The sequence below is a fragment of the Camelus bactrianus genome, chromosome 13 (genome assembly GCF_048773025.1).
Source record: "Camelus bactrianus isolate YW-2024 breed Bactrian camel chromosome 13, ASM4877302v1, whole genome shotgun sequence".
NCBI classification, from domain to species: domain Eukaryota; kingdom Metazoa; phylum Chordata; class Mammalia; order Artiodactyla; family Camelidae; genus Camelus; species Camelus bactrianus.
In genome coordinates this window covers 72,107,762-72,123,168 of record NC_133551.1, presented here as the reverse complement: position 1 = coordinate 72,123,168, position 15,407 = coordinate 72,107,762, and the positions used below count along the sequence as shown (strand labels likewise).

Here is a 15,407-nt window from a genome sequence, read left to right as displayed (position 1 = left end):
AGATTTAAGGCCCTCCCTTCCCACAGGTCACAGGAAACCACCCTGGATTGATAGGTTAATAGACTGTCTTTAAAGGCTTCCATTAGCACCTTACCTTCCTCTGGTAAGTCATTTCAACAAAGTCAGAAGATTCTGCTTAGATGCAACTTAAAACCCATTGGATTCAGGGAACATCTTTTTTTGATTTTTCTTTTTTAAATATATTTTTGTTGAAGTATAGTCAGTTTACAATGTGTCAATTTCTGGTGTACAGCACAATACTTCAGTCATATAGGAACATACATATATTCATTTTCATATTCTCTTTCACCATAAGTTACTACAAGATATTGAATATAGTTCCCTGTTCAGCGAGCATCTTAATTCCAAGGACACTTATGTCCTAAGGAGTATGTCTTTACCACCGATGGCTCCCATTTTCCTGAGTCCATTCATTGCCATGCCCTTTATCTTTCATGAGTGGTAACATTGCTGGAATCGTTGATGGTTATTTCAGGTAGAACCCAATCCTATTTTGGGGAGCAAAATAGCTGATTTTAGGATTAAAATGGATAGGTATGAGGCTTCCCAGCTGTGAGGGTTCAAACTGTTGCATCACTATTGACATTTAAATCCATCTTCGGCTTTAGTAGAGGAGTCCTCCAACAAATGTTTACAGAGCACCAGTGTGGGCCAGATCTGGTGGATTTGGGGGATACAAATTCCCGTAAAATAATAGTTCCTGGCCTTAGAATCCTCATGGTCCCCCTAGTACAAGTTCTTTGGACAGCTGTTATAATGACTCAGTATTTCTCACTGGGTAGCTGTGGCGTACAAGAATTTAGAAAAAGAAACTTAGTTGGACAACTAAGAGCAATATTCTCTGGAAGAACCCTTGAGGCATGCCCTGCAGAGGAATCTCTGTGTAGTGCTAGCCAGCTCCACTCCAGTCCTCTCGTCTCCATTATCGCAACAGCCTTTTCCCTAGGCCTTGCAGCTTTTAATTGTCTTTCCACCTGTTTGAACCAGTTTCTCTTTAAAGCACTGCTCAAATTCTGCTTCACTGTGTTAAAACTTCACAGGTTCAAACTTTGTGCCGTTGGACCGTGAGGCCGGCTGGTCTGGCCCGGCTTTACTTTCCAGGCTCCTTTGAGTTCCTATTGTTCTTTTTCCTATTATACCCTTTATTCCCCACTGGCCACTGAGCCAGACATGCTGAACTACGAGGTCCAACTGTGTGAGACTACTGTTTTGCATATAAAAAACTAATATGGTTGAAGTAATACTTGCCATTCCTGTATGATATTGTGCTTTTACACCTCTTTTCTGCTGAGAATGTGCTCCCTTGTCTCATCTGACAAACTCCCACTCCTCCTTTAACACCCCAGGCACGTGTCCCCCTTTCTGTGAGGCCTTCCTGGCTGGCCCAGAGGAATCAGCGCCCCTACCTGGGGCTCACGCCCCGCACACGGCCTCTCAGCCCTCAGGTGGGTGGATTTCAGTCCCTGCACAGTGCTGCCGCCACCTGGTCTGGCCTGTGAACACCCTGAGGACGGGGACGCGTTGTGTGGGTCCTTGTCGTGCGTGGTCCCTAGTGTGCAGTGTTAGTGACTGGTCAATGTTGAAGGAATAACTGCTTCTTTTATGAATTGACTAATAACTATCAATAAAAAGCCACTCATATACGTGGTTTTAAAATTCTGATGTCATTTATTGGCACAGAAATTTTTCAGATACAACATGGTGTCTAGACATGGCTACACTTTATACTTTGCGCACTTAGTTAATACTTCTTTTGCTTCTAATTTCCAACATGTACTAGATTTTTCCTCTCTGTGTCAGCACCTCCAAGACACCATTCCCGAATTCCAAGCCCTGGCTCTAAACACAGAGCGATCAGACCTCACTGAAAGCATCCCAGAGCCGTGCCGGCGAAGGCCAGCGTGGGCCTTGCCCCGCGCTGTGATCCCCTCTGTGCACCTGCTCAGCCGCGGCCGCCCGGCCAGCTGAAGAAACCCCCCCCTCCCAGCGGCTGGGCTCTTGGACTGAAGTGTGTAGTCGCAGCGGCGCGGGTGAGGCAGTGGACAGACCTCTCCCATCCATTTCGGCCCGGCTCGCAAAGGCTGTTGTTGCTGTCCGTGGACCAGTGAGGTAATGAGATGGGTGAAGGCGATGAAGCCAGCTTCCCCAGCTTCTTTGTAGTCCCGAATCCTGGTTCGCGTCCTCCATGACCTGAGGCTTCCTGACTGCGCTATGTTTGCTGTGTCAACGTTGAGAGGATCGCCTAGGCCCTTCTGTCAGCAGATGCTTATGAGTTCTTCTGTGAGTTCAGTCAAAACCCGTATTTCTAAAGTTATGGATCTTCTGTTCCCCCAAATCAATGGCTTGATTTCTGTAGTATTACTGTGTTTACCGTCCTGGGAACCAAATCAAGCCTTGTGTTTCTGACAATATATTCTTCAACAGCAGCTAGAAAGTTGGTTCAAACCAACTTTTAATATACAGTAGTTCTTTTCATTTACATTTCAAAATAATTAACAGAGCTGAACTTTCTGACCATGGTTTCAGTTTAGTGGAAGCGTGTACCAGAGGACAAAAGCCTCGAGAGAAATACTGTGGGCATGTCTGGGCCTCCGGTTACCAGAAAGGACACCTAAGAAGACAAAGGAAAAGGAATACTTTAATAACGGGTTTCTTCAAAGCTTTACACCGGTATACTGAAAACAGAAAGACCAAGGTCTGACAACCCCTGGCGCATTCCCTGAGCTCTCCCCCAGCTAACTGAGCAGGACACACTCCTCATTTCCAGTCAAGGCTGATGCCTGCTGCGGTCCCAGAAGGACACATCCCCACGGCCCTGGCTCTCAAGTTTCTCCCTTCAAGCATGCCTCAGGCAATTAATCAAAGCAGACCCCGGAGTGGTCCTCGAGGTTACGATCCCCGATGATAAATTTGTCTTTTCATCTCCTTCTTTCTGTCACTGCGCTGGCTTCTCTTCCTTTGCCCTTCCTGTTATCTCTGAATTGACAGTAAAAGTCCAAAAGGAACACCTCCCCCTCAGATAAGCGGGCCTCACCTGTTCTTCTAAACCATTTTTAAATGTAATTTTGATTTGTTTTGGTGTCTGCCTTCCAAATACATATCCATATTTCTCTAGTTTCCCCTTTTTGGAACAAAAAGCACACACAGGGAATACAAACTTTTAAAGAGATTTGAAACATGATTTCCCTTTATGGATACCCTCCCTCAAATCTTTTTTTGCAACTCTGGGTTTGGGGCACAGGGGGGCACAGGGTGGCACAGGGAGGGGTCCCGACTGCTTATTTGAACAGATTCTTTGACAGGCCGCTCACCAGCCGATGTAGCACTGGCAGAGGTTTTCATGGGATGTTGCTTGTTTGATCAGCAGCTCAACTTGTGTTGGGACATCCAAGGTTTCATCGTGAGAGAAGTCCCGACCTAGGACATGAGAAACAAAAGCATCCAATTGGCACCTGGTTATCAGCTCCCTCCTTGTCCCCCATTTGGCTTCCTGTCTACGCAGCCCAAATCTGTTCCGCCTCATATGTGAATATGAAAGCTACACGACAGCTGGATTTTAAATTCTCCTCCATGTGACTTGAGTAAACAGCAGTTTCCCAGTTTCCTTTTAACACGGACTTGGTTCAAAGAGGGTAAAATCCCGGTCGGCTGAGTTCAGGAGTGGCAGAGATCCGGCCGATGGAGTTATAAAGATTCCTTCTTCTATTCCAGAATCATCCTTAGTCGGGCAAGTTGTCAGGAACCCTGCCCGTCAATCCTACTAGCCTCCACTTTGAGCCGTTCCAGGCAGCTTGCTTTCATCATGTGTTCACAGTCTCCCACCTCACACAGGCACCCCGTGCTGCCTGGCCGGCTTATGCTGCTGCTTTGGCAATGTGCCTGCCCATCTCCACAAGGGCCATTTCCAGGCCTCTCCTCTCCTCTAATGTCCAGACCACTCCTCTGGCTTCTCATCCTCACCAGATGCCCTCACCTCTCCCTTTACAGGTTAACTGACTCACTAAACACACAAGTTTGGATCCCTGCGTGTCGGGCGGTGTTTGAGGTGCTGATTTGTTCAACACAGGCTCTCTCTTCTTCCTTCTGGTGGACCCAAGAGCTGTCCCCCCTCCCGTTTAAGGCCAAGTTCAGCTGCACTTTGACCCCACTGCCTCCTGCTTTCTTAAGAGCCTTACAATGTCGACCATCCTGCCTCTCACTCGTGTCTGCAAACTCTCCCTCTCACGTTCTCACTTTTTGGTAAACACGTTGCACTCTCTTACTGAAGAGAAAAAGGCTCTCATAGGACTCTGCCCCTGCAGCTACACCCTCTCTCCTCCCTGCAAAGCACACTTGTTGAGTTTGGGAACTTGTCTCCATTCCACTGCTTCTCGCTCCATTCTCTTCAGTTGCTCTAGCCTGGCTGTCAGGCCAACCACAGCTCTCAGAAGGTCCCCAGTGACTTGGGGCATCCTGATCCCTCCCCACACCTCATGCCCTTTGGATTTTATCTCCTAAAGATCTCTTGCATCCATCTCTGCTGCCACCCCTGTCTAGTCAACTGTCCAGCACAGATGATGGTGGCAGCGGCTCCCCCCACCCCCACCCCCAATTCTCCACACGCAGCCAGAGCCAGGCCCTCCTCCCTGCTCCCCACTCCACTGAAAACCCTTCGGTGGTTTCCCACTGCCCATAAGACAGGATAAACACGTAAGATCCGGCATGACCTGGCCCCGGCCCTCAGGGCACTGTGCTCCTCCCGCCTTGCTCTCTCTGGGGCAATTAAGACCAGCCTGCTTTCTGACCTTGTTTCTTGCTATACTCCCTCTTACCACAGGGCCTTTGCACAGGCTGTTTCCTTTACCTAGAACAATCTGCCCTATTAATTCCTTCAGATTTTAGCTCATAGGTAGTTTGCTTAGAGAAGCTTTACCTGAATTCCTGAACCTAAACTCCCCTACTGGCATCAGAGCTCCAGTCTCTCTCTTTAGTTACGACAGTACTCCCTTTAAATACTAAGCCCCATAAAGGCAGGGAACCTGTCTGTTTTTACCAACACTGTTTCTTCAGCACCAAGCACTTGCAGGCACCCAATAAACCAACCTGCCTTGATGACAAAGCTGCCATGTCAGGCCCTAGTTAATGCTCAGTGCTGGGCCCCCCACAGCTCACTTGATCCTGCCTTCTGAGGGAGGCGTCCCTGTCATCTCCCAGACGAAGAGACAGAGGGCTGGGGGTCACAAAAGAAGCGGTGGAGAGGGGGTCTGTGGCTTCCCTGACTTCCACCCCCATGTCATGCCGCCTGGTCAATGTGACATGTTTCCTGTTCAGAAGTATACATTTCTCCGCATCCCTGCTCCTCACTCCATCACAGCTACCTGAGTAGAGATGGGAGATGAACCAAGCGGTCATATTTGCTCTAATACCAAGCCATGTTGATGTAATTTTTTTCTTGAATTTACATGACTTTGGACCCAACAGAACTTTACTTACCATTGTTAAAACGAGATTAACGGCATTATTTAAAGGACATTTATTGATCATTGGATTAGAAAGAGAATCAGAGAGGGTCTTTATTTGACGGCCTCAGAGATATGCTAGTTGGCAGCCCAGGGAGTTTTGGCACCAACACCACTGGACGCTGGGCTGACCCCCCACTCAAGGAGAGAGAAGCCGCTCAGATTTCATGCTCCTTTTAAGTAAACACATACACACACTCACCAGTGAGCTTATCTCGAACCCTGTTAATAATCTGAATAGCTTTCTTATTTAGGGCCTCTGGTTTCACCAAACCGTCTCCAACTGGAACACACAAAAGCAGAAATAACAGTAAGCCTGGACCATCACAGCAGGTTCAATGGACGCCTCTGTTTTTCTCAAATATTCATTTTTGTAAATGTTGAGTAATTCTTCCTCTTTGTCTATCTTTGTCCTCAGAATATAATGAGAAGTTCACAGAACTTCTCCTGCTCAAAGGCGGTTTTGTTGCTTCCTCTGACTGACCCCCCTCACGGTCCACCCAGCTGCTGTCTTCCTAATGACCTACTCACGGGTGCGAGTCCTCAGAGGTTGGACTTACTGAAAGAATGAATAGATTCTGGCACTGTGGTCCCCGTTTTCTTATGGGCTGGTTCCCCAAGTTCCACACCGTCCAAAATTTCTGGGAGGAAAAAATAAAATCAAGGAGCAGAAAATTCAAACACCAAGCCTGTTCCAAGGCATTAGCTCTCATTCTTCATGGGCTGTATTCCCTTTAACACTGGCTCCACCCATCTCCAAGGGGAGAGGAGAGAGGAAGTGTTGCATCACTCGTCATGAACTGAAAAGTTTTTAATTCTGTCAAGCAGGAATTTGTAAACAAACAGCATTAATAAAATGTTCTGACACACAGAACAGAATCATGAGTCAAAGATCTGGTAAGAAAACGTGTTTGTTTGGCAAAACCTGGTAGTAACATAAAGGAAACTAGCTTTCAGTGGGTCACACACAAGATGGAAGTATTATTCCTTGGAGGAGCTTTATACATCAGTTCTGGAGAGAACAAGTCCACAGGCTTTAGGTGACCCTTCCCTGGCTGTCACCTTCAGAAGAGTCTAGGATCAGAATGATGGAGCTATTTACACATGCCCCTGTACACCACAGGCCTTCACGATGATGCTAGTGATAGTAATACTTTTATTAATGACTTCCTGGAACTTAACTATTAAGCCACATAAAAACAGCCAGGTCCACCACCATCTGGTGCCACCAGAACAGACTGTCCTAACTCCCCTCTGCACGTCACAGGCAGCACGTGGGAGTCACCCAAAAATGTGGTAATGAGGCAGACCCGGAGAGCTGAACCTGTACGTAACACGCACTGCGGGTGGGGCCGGTCATCTGCACACACTGTGGGTGGTTCAGGTATTCCTAAGTCCTGTCACAGTGGCCAGGGCAGAGTCCACGCTACTCAGAGATGACACTCACCCAGGATCCCTATTTCCTGCCCAGACCACCCATTTCCTTTGTACCTCTCCAGATTCCACCCATCCAGTCAGGCCCAGCTAAAAAGTCACCAACCCAAAAGCTCCCTTAACCACTGCAGCTCAGAGTGCTAACCCCTTTCTCTAAGTCCCACCACCCTCTGTCCCCGCCGAACCACACGGTACTCAAGTGCGTGTGCAGTGGGCTGTCCTCTTACTGTTCCATATGGTCTTTGGTCAATTCCACATGGGGTTCTGGGCCCCTTCAGGGCATTCTCGGTGTGTCACATTCTTTTTGCACCTCTAAAGCATCATTTGGCTCAGCTAACTAACTAGCTCCATAAGTACTTGTAGAGAATATTTTACTTTTTTTTTTTAAACTCCCACAGTATTTTCCAAAGCAGGAACCATGTAGGATGTTGTTAGATGTGGGGGTCAAAGGGCATGGCTGGGGGAAGGGCACGAGGGGAAGGGTAAATAAAGCTGAACAGCTTTACTCTAAGACCCCTGAGAGCATTTAATACACAAAACCTGCTCTGGTTCTTGGAAGAGCATTATCTTCTTGGAACCCGGCTGGGACCACATTCTTGGAAACAATGTTTCCTATGGTTTCCTGCCTCCTCTGGCAGCAACACTTCTGCTGTTTCCGTCTTCCCATTTCTGAGCTACTAACATAGCGTTAGCAACAAGGTAACAGAGCCAGTAATTACCCTGATCCAGACACCATTAAAGAGCGTGCTACATGTTGACTAATGTTCAGACGTACTTTTAACTGTGCTTTTATAGACAGATTAAGACTGGATAGTTGGATCAAAATGTCTGAGCTTTAGGTACCCACTCCATCCTGAGAGGCATTAAATAAAAAACATATATTAGGTGCTTGGTGCTCAGTAAATATTTCTAGATCAGGTTTTTTGAAATTAAAGGAGGATAGAATCTCTGCAAAACTGTCACTGTTACGAACTCCTGGAAAACATGTTTCTCTCCTTCATACTCAGGATCTGTTACCACTTTAAAGCAAGCCTCCTAATAGCAATAATGAAGTTCACCCTATTCTCGAAACAGTCTGGACAAGAAGGGGCAGAGTCTGCAGTCCCTCCTGGGACGTACCCACCTACTGACTGGCCAGCAGAGTAGGAATCTGTCCTTGTTCGAGATCGCTTGTTGCCTTTGGTATTTGCTAGGGGAAGAAATAAAGGGAGGATTAAAAAGTGCTTCTGACTTTGACTTGAAAGAGACTTGGTTGATATATTTTCTTATAATTGTAAAAATATAATTTCCCCCAAAGCTATAACCCTTAAGAGAGAACCAAAGACTCGTACTGTTCGGGGGTAAACGGGTGGGTGTTAGCACAGGTATTCAATCCTGAGGGGCACTGTATATGGTCAAGCTGAATTTAGACAACGTAAACCAGACAACAAGGTGAAAGTCTGATGATCACATTGGATCAGACGCCTCTTCTTAGTAAACTTCTTCTAAAGGGACAGGAAAAAAGAGCAGCCTGTGATATCGCTGACACAAATCAAACTGTCTGCATCTCCTACCAAAATTCCATCCTGCTACTTAAAATGAAACCCAAACGAAAATCACTAGAGTACTTAATTTATCCTAAAAAATATTTTAATTAGCATCTAACTTGATGATTGCAGTGTTCTGTCTTAGTTAATAAAAACACTTGAAATTCATCTCCAGCCACCGGCGCTGCTTTGTGGAAATGTAATGCAGCCGCTCAGTGACGTGCCTCAGGCTCCAGCTGAGGGGGGCAGGTCAGTGAAACGTGGCGTGTCAGACAGCCCTAATTTGGGGGGCTGCGGGCTCCAGTTCCCCAGCACTTGCTCGCACTCACTGTCCATCAGCCTCCAGTTGAGCAAGGGGTCATAGACAAAGGCTTCCAGCACGGCCATGACACTGTCCTTGTGCTCCCGAAGCACTTCCATCACCGTGTGGCACGTGATTCTGTAGTTGCCGTCCAGACCGGTGACCTGCAGAAGGGCCAGAGCCACGCCCCACAGAAGTCACTGGCACTGGCCTTTGAAGGCCTTACAGCCAAAAGTCAGACAGTCAAGGGGGTGTGTCACCCCCACTTAGGAAGAAGACAGAGGCTGTTACCGACGTATCAGGCTGGGAATGTCTTTGGAGCAAAGGGTCAGGTCAGAACTGTGATTCATATGAAACATGGTCTGACGTAAAGAATGGTTAAGACTTTTAAAGACTGACCATTTCTAACACAATGGAAAATGCCTGGAAACGACTACAGAATAACCTGGGCATCTGAAGAACTGGAGACCTAAAGAGGCAGCCTGTCCTCATGGAGGGCGGTAACTGTACGGGCCCCCTCCTAAAGCAGCTCGTTTCCAAGATCCACTCACCTCCATAGCATTGGTCAGCATTCTCGTTAGTCTAAATGGAATCTTCTCTGGGAATTTCTCTCTGGTCATAGCAACCTAAGGGTAATAAAGAAAAAAACTAAGTCCACCGGTTAGACTGCGTTCTTTAGCTGAAGCTAGATACAGGCTGTGTGAAGGAGGAGGGATTCCTCCACTCAGAGAAGGTGTATACACCGTGGCCTCTGCCACTAAGGGTTTTGATTTTTGGGTCCACTCGTAGTATCAGAAAGCATGGGTTTCATTTGCTAGATTGATTCTCTGTCACCTCAGTGGTGACACAGGAGTGAGATATTGCATTTTGGGCTTAAGTCTGCCTAAACAGTCAGAGGGGAAAGCAGTCATCTGGGAAGGTGAGCTTTATGTGGTGTTCTAGAATGTGGGTTCACCTCAAAGCAGTCCCCAAAGTCAATGTGCAGGATCTTCCCGCTCAGCCGGTCCAGCATCAGATTGGAGGGGTGCCTTTGAGGAACAGAAGAGAGACCAGGAGGGTCAAGAGAGCAGCGCAGATGAACAGAGGATCAGGTCTGTGATACTCTGGGCCCTGGGCTGGCAACGCACAGCGCTCAGGCCAGATTAACCATGCCCCCCAGCCCCCTGCTTTGTAAATAAAATAGTTGTGACAGATATCGAATGGCCAGCAAAGCCTAAAATATTTATTAACTGGACCTTTGGAGAAAAAGTTTCCTGCTCTAGGCCTCAAACGAGAATGTATCTGTGTGAGCCACAAGCTGTCCCATGATACCACGGCAAACTTCCTGAGGCCTTCGGTCACAGCATAAATGGTTTCTGGCAGTGCTGGCATCTCAGGGTCACGAGGCTCCATCTTTACTTCTTAGAACCCACTCCCTGAGCCCCTGAGTCAGTCCAGGTTGGATCACCTGATTTTTGTCAACAGGCATTCTACTAATTTTTTTTAAAATAAGAATTTATTACTTTTGTGGGATAACTTTTTTGTTTTTACTCAAAAAATTGCATGAGACACAGCCCTAGGAGAAAAACAGTAGACATCAGAATACTAGTTGCATTTAAAAAAAAAATTCTGAACATTCCTAAACCACTTTTTCAGTCAGAACATTTGGATGAAATTTATTATGCAGAAGTATTGGAAGAATCTACTTTGGTTGGTTTTAATTACAGTGATTACTTATCTTAGCATAGTGGTGATTGATAAATGTTTACTGAATCAATAACATCAACTGGATTTAAAATGGCTTCTAATACGTTAAACCAACCTATGGAGAAAGTAGAACCCTTGAACTATGGTTTTTATTCTCTTTAGTCTGATATGCTATTCTGTTGGCATGGATATAAATAGGGGACTAGGCTGATGCTGCAAAAGACGCCTAAAGTACAAAATACAAACATTTACCAAGTGGTCATAAGTCTCACTGGAAAACAAAATGAAAGCATTCAAGAAAACTACAAGGGAGAAAGAAGACTGAAAGAAACAAATTCACTCACCTATCGCCCAGGCCCAAAATATACCCAACCATGGACATGACTGCTAAAGAACGGGTATAATTGGTTCTTCGATCAAACCACACCTAGAACACAGAAGCACACATGATCGAACTTTCACTGGTTTCATCATAATTATACCCCATTTGGCTGTTTGCTTACAGTCCATCAATAACCAGTTAGAACATACAATGGAACAAAACTCCCATTCATAATTACAAAAATAATAAATTATGCTCAGAATTGGCTTAATTAGAAAAGAGCAGAACTTAGATGAATATTTTAAATAAAGTTTCCTTAGAAATATAAAGACTTGAGTAAATGACAATATCTGTCTAAGGATATCCACTTAAGAGTGAAAAGATGTAATATCCTCCCAGATTATTTAATATATTTAATGTATTTTCTTTTTAAATATATTTTCAATAAAAATTCAGTGGCACGTTTTTAGGAGAACTTGACAAAATGATCCCAAAATTTACCTGGAAAAAAAAATGTGAAAATAGCCAATGAGAAAAGACCAGTATTAACAGTATGGTACTCGAGAAGCAACAGGCAGAAAGGTCAATGAAATATAGTTATAAAAAGAAATCCAAGGGCATATAAAAATTCAGTACATAATAAAAATGGACTCTTTTAAACAGTGGGGAAAGGATGGATTGGGTAATACTGTGACATTGGCTAATCATCTTAAAAAAATAAAATTTATACCCTAACCTTAAATTCCAAATTGGGTTAAGAATTTAAAAGTAAAAACAAATCTTACAATTAGTACAAGAAAATATATGTAAAAAGATGTAATCTTGAGGTGGAGAGAGCCTTTCTAGATATAAGCCAAAGGTAGAAATTTTAAAGAAAAGGATTAAAAACCTTTTAACTTCTAACATTTAAAAATGTTGTACACCAAAAGGCCTGAATTGTACAAATGTGGTGATACTTATGTAACTGACTGAAATTCAGGAGAAATTTATTGGGGCTTACAAGGAAAACTCAATTAAAAACGTAGATGATCAGGTTCCAGTGTTATTATAGGCTTAGACTGGGTAAGACTTTATAAGGAACTACTAAGTAATGTTTAGCTGATTATTCATTTGAAAATGCAAGTAATAAGGACATCAGAACTATTTGTAAAATTAATATGAAGACTAAAGACAATTTTGTGTGTTGCTAATTAAGAATTCGATTTAACCATTTACCATTTACATGATATAGTCAAACATTATTACTCCAGGCAAACAATGTATGGATTTTTAAAGATTTAGTAATTTTGTTATTTGATCAGGAAAAAAAATGTTGTACACCAAAAACAAAACAAAAATTTCAAACCAAGAAACATAGTATTAACAAAATTTAAAAACCAAATAAACAGGAGGGGGAGGCTATAGCTCAGTGGTGGAGTGCACACTTAATTAGCATGCATGAGGTGCTGGGTTCGAGTCTCGGTAACTCCATTATAAATGAAAAAATAAATAAACCTAACCACCACCGCCCAGCACCAAAAAAAAGGAAAAAAAAAAAGATAAATAGAAAACTTATAGTATATATGAAAAAGATTTAACAACCTTAATATATAAATCACTCAAATACTATGGTAAGTAACGGGAGAAAGTTAAACTACTTCTGCTGAGTTCCATGGCTCACCCATTTCGTTTCTGTTATAAAAGACGGCACACAATGCACAGCTAATCACACAAAGATGCACGCAAACAAACAAGAAAGCCACTCCTGACAAGAGTGGGTGTGCCAAGGGCCGGGGCGCCGTACCTCGGAGCTGGGGCTTTTCAGCCACAGCAGCTTGGCCAGGTCGTCCCCGGCTGTGTTGTTGACGGCGTGCTCGAACACCTCGACCTTCTGCATCAGGGTCAGGTGGTCGTAGTCCGGAGCCATCTGCATCAGGACACAAGCATTCTGAGAGCGCAGCCCGAGACAAGCAGCTTCAACCCAGGAAGAAGCAAGGCGCTGGGGGCCGGGCAGAGCTGGGCTCTAGTTCCACCACCACCGCCAGAGGGAGGGAAATGAGGAAGAGCAGCGGCCACACTAACCCGCTGACCACGGGGAGGGCTGAGGCACGAGGGCAAACACTGGGCCTCGCCTCAGTGCAGGCCTGCTGGTGTGAGTGAGCGGGCTGGAGGGTTCAGAATCTTGGGAACAAACAATTCTAGTTCTTATAACTTACACGTCTACTAAACATTATTTCCCCAAACGGCCAGCGCTCTGTATACGGCAGGCATTCAGCAGATACATGTTGCCTGATAAACGCTACTACCCAGTCTCACGGAGGGCGATGAAAGCCTAATTTCTGGGCTTTAGTGTCCTTCTGTTTCTCAGAAAAGGTTACTTGCTTTAGGACTTGCATTGTTAAAACCTCTGTCTATAGCTAATTCCCTCTAACAGATCTGTCAACGATGGGCACGTACAGGAGAGCCAGAGACGCAGCTGTGCACGGAGTCCCTGACTTGTGAGCTTTGCCCCCGGGACAGTAAAGGGCTGGGCCTGGCAGCACATCACATACCCGCAGCATGATGCGATGCTCAATGTTGAGAAGGATCTTCTTTTTCTCCCGGTAGTCCCGGATGAGGGCGTGCAGCGTGTCACAGTGGGGAACCCAGCCGATGAGCCCCGAGTTGGTTGATAAGGGAATGACAGCATATCTCTGGATACTGGCACCCACAGGAAAGCAGTGTCATTGTACAGAAAGCAGAGCAGACCTCGGACCCACTCATGGTACGTGTGCACTGGTTTTAACGAACCCACCTGCACAGGGCTGTTGTGAGGTGTGTAATGAGGGACCTTTCCCACAGGGTAAGGATAAAGCATCACATAGGGTCAGGGAGCCGATGGTATGAGGGCACCATCAACCTTCCCAACGTGTCGAACAAACTCACTGCTTTGGGGGAACAATCTCGTGATTATTTCTAAGCCTAAAATAACCTCCCCACGTAATATTCGTGTTCTTAATAGAAAGAGGAGTAAGCGAAGACTGGGGCCAGGAAGGGCTTGGCTAGGTCGTCTTCCCTCACTATAGGGTAGAACACATCACATTTGTGGAACCTTCAGTCTAATGGCCACTAATTGTTCCTTTCTGAATCCTTTGGAGGTTATTAAGAGTGCTCTAAAAACATGGAGAATTTTTCTCTTTGTGTTTGGTACCTTGGCTGTTGATGATTTCCTGTCAGGTACATAATTTTATAATTTATTTAGTAAAGGTACATGGCTGCCTGGAAGAGGTGTAAGAAATAACCAGAGGATTTCTTAAATCAGCACGACATCCTGAATACCTGAGGTTTTTACGAAGAGACGTTGGGTCGTTGGCCAGAAGGGTGTTGACCAGGCCGAAGAGCTGCATGACTCGTTCGTCCTGCCGCAGGTCTTCGTGGCCCTTCAGGAGGAAAACAAACTCGTGCCCGTTGCTGCCTGTAAGGAATGGGGTTGGGGGGGGGCAGTCAGAGGTCAGAAGGTCTCAATTCTGTTAGCTGGTGGACCACCACCATATTCACAAGAGTCGACAGACATGTACCTTACCCAGTCACACCTCCCCCACAAAGCACTCCCTAGAAGGGAAGAAAAGAATGGCCCTTCTTTTGACGGTCCTTCAATGAGACGGCATTCAAATTAAAAACAAAGAAAACATTTAAAAAGCTGGTTCTGCACAAAGATGGTCACTGTACACGTTCCCCTCCCCAACCCGCTCTCTGCCCTTCTCTCTCTTGCTCTGACCTGAGAAGCCTGACCTCTAGAGACCACATCCCTTGGGCTCCCTGGTGGGTGTGGCCAATGGGGACACTGGCAGGAGGTCAGAGGGAGGGACAAGGGAGAGGTTAGGGTATTTGCCAGGCTACGGTTCTAGAAGTCGCTACCTCCCTCTGTCTGGGCTACAGCTTCTAGGGGACGGACTCTCTCTCCAGGTTACAGTCCCCAATGGCTCCTTGCCCTCTCAGGTCTTGAAAGGTTCACACTACTGGCTCTCTTAACTCAGCTCACCCCTCCGGAAACAGTTCCTTCATTAAAGTCTTTTTAATTAAACACTGTCAAAACCTGACCATGTTTTAATGTTAGAAGATGCCAGCCCATGGAGAGACAGCCGCCCGTGGACCGCCATTCACTGGTGCTGGTGAATAGTCACTGCATTTAAGAAACATAAGCATTGCTGAGGGCGAGAGACCTCAGCGAGCCATCAGAGCACTCAGGCCTCCTGAAACTATCCTAGTATGCAACACTCCTCATCGTTAGAATTCATTTCTACTTCAGTTGTTCATTTTACCCAGCCATTTTCCACAAAGAGGGAATGTGAGAATAAACAAGATTATTCAAGAGCCCGGAAGCCCTTCCTTCGATGCAGCCTGTCACCTTCCGTGCTTGCGTCCGATGTCTCTTTGCCGGCCTCAGCAGTTCTCCCACAGCTGCCCACCGTGACCAGCTCTCCACATTGCAAGCGAGGTAATTCCCTCCCGCCTGTTCTTGTGCAGGACCACTATGCTTCACTTAAATAAGTCCAGCTATTTGAATAAAGCAGGAGTCCCAGGGAAGATGTAATAAGGAGAAATGCACTTGTCCTCTACTCTTCTCTCAATACACAGGAGATGGAGCACATACGAAAGGT

General features: G+C 45.7%; 1 protein-coding gene across 2 annotated transcripts in view; it reads right to left on the bottom strand.

The window, feature by feature from the left end:
- Window positions 1-2,085: 2,085 nt before the first annotated feature.
- Window positions 2,086-15,407, bottom strand: part of MTOR (mechanistic target of rapamycin kinase) — a 115,312-nt gene continuing 101,990 nt past the window's right edge. For both annotated transcript variants that reach the window (XM_074377433.1, XM_074377434.1), the window contains exons 47-58: window positions 14,086-14,221; window positions 13,320-13,467; window positions 12,572-12,694; window positions 10,811-10,893; window positions 9,736-9,808; window positions 9,332-9,406; window positions 8,809-8,944; window positions 8,077-8,142; window positions 6,080-6,160; window positions 5,722-5,802; window positions 3,333-3,438; window positions 2,086-2,632 (exon numbers count right to left, since the gene is read on the bottom strand). In XM_074377433.1, coding sequence (XP_074233534.1) covers window positions 2,617-2,632; window positions 3,333-3,438; window positions 5,722-5,802; window positions 6,080-6,160; window positions 8,077-8,142; window positions 8,809-8,944; window positions 9,332-9,406; window positions 9,736-9,808; window positions 10,811-10,893; window positions 12,572-12,694; window positions 13,320-13,467; window positions 14,086-14,221 — 1,124 coding nt within the window. In that variant the 3' untranslated portion in view covers window positions 2,086-2,616. The remainder of the gene's footprint in view (window positions 2,633-3,332; window positions 3,439-5,721; window positions 5,803-6,079; window positions 6,161-8,076; window positions 8,143-8,808; window positions 8,945-9,331; window positions 9,407-9,735; window positions 9,809-10,810; window positions 10,894-12,571; window positions 12,695-13,319; window positions 13,468-14,085; window positions 14,222-15,407) is intronic.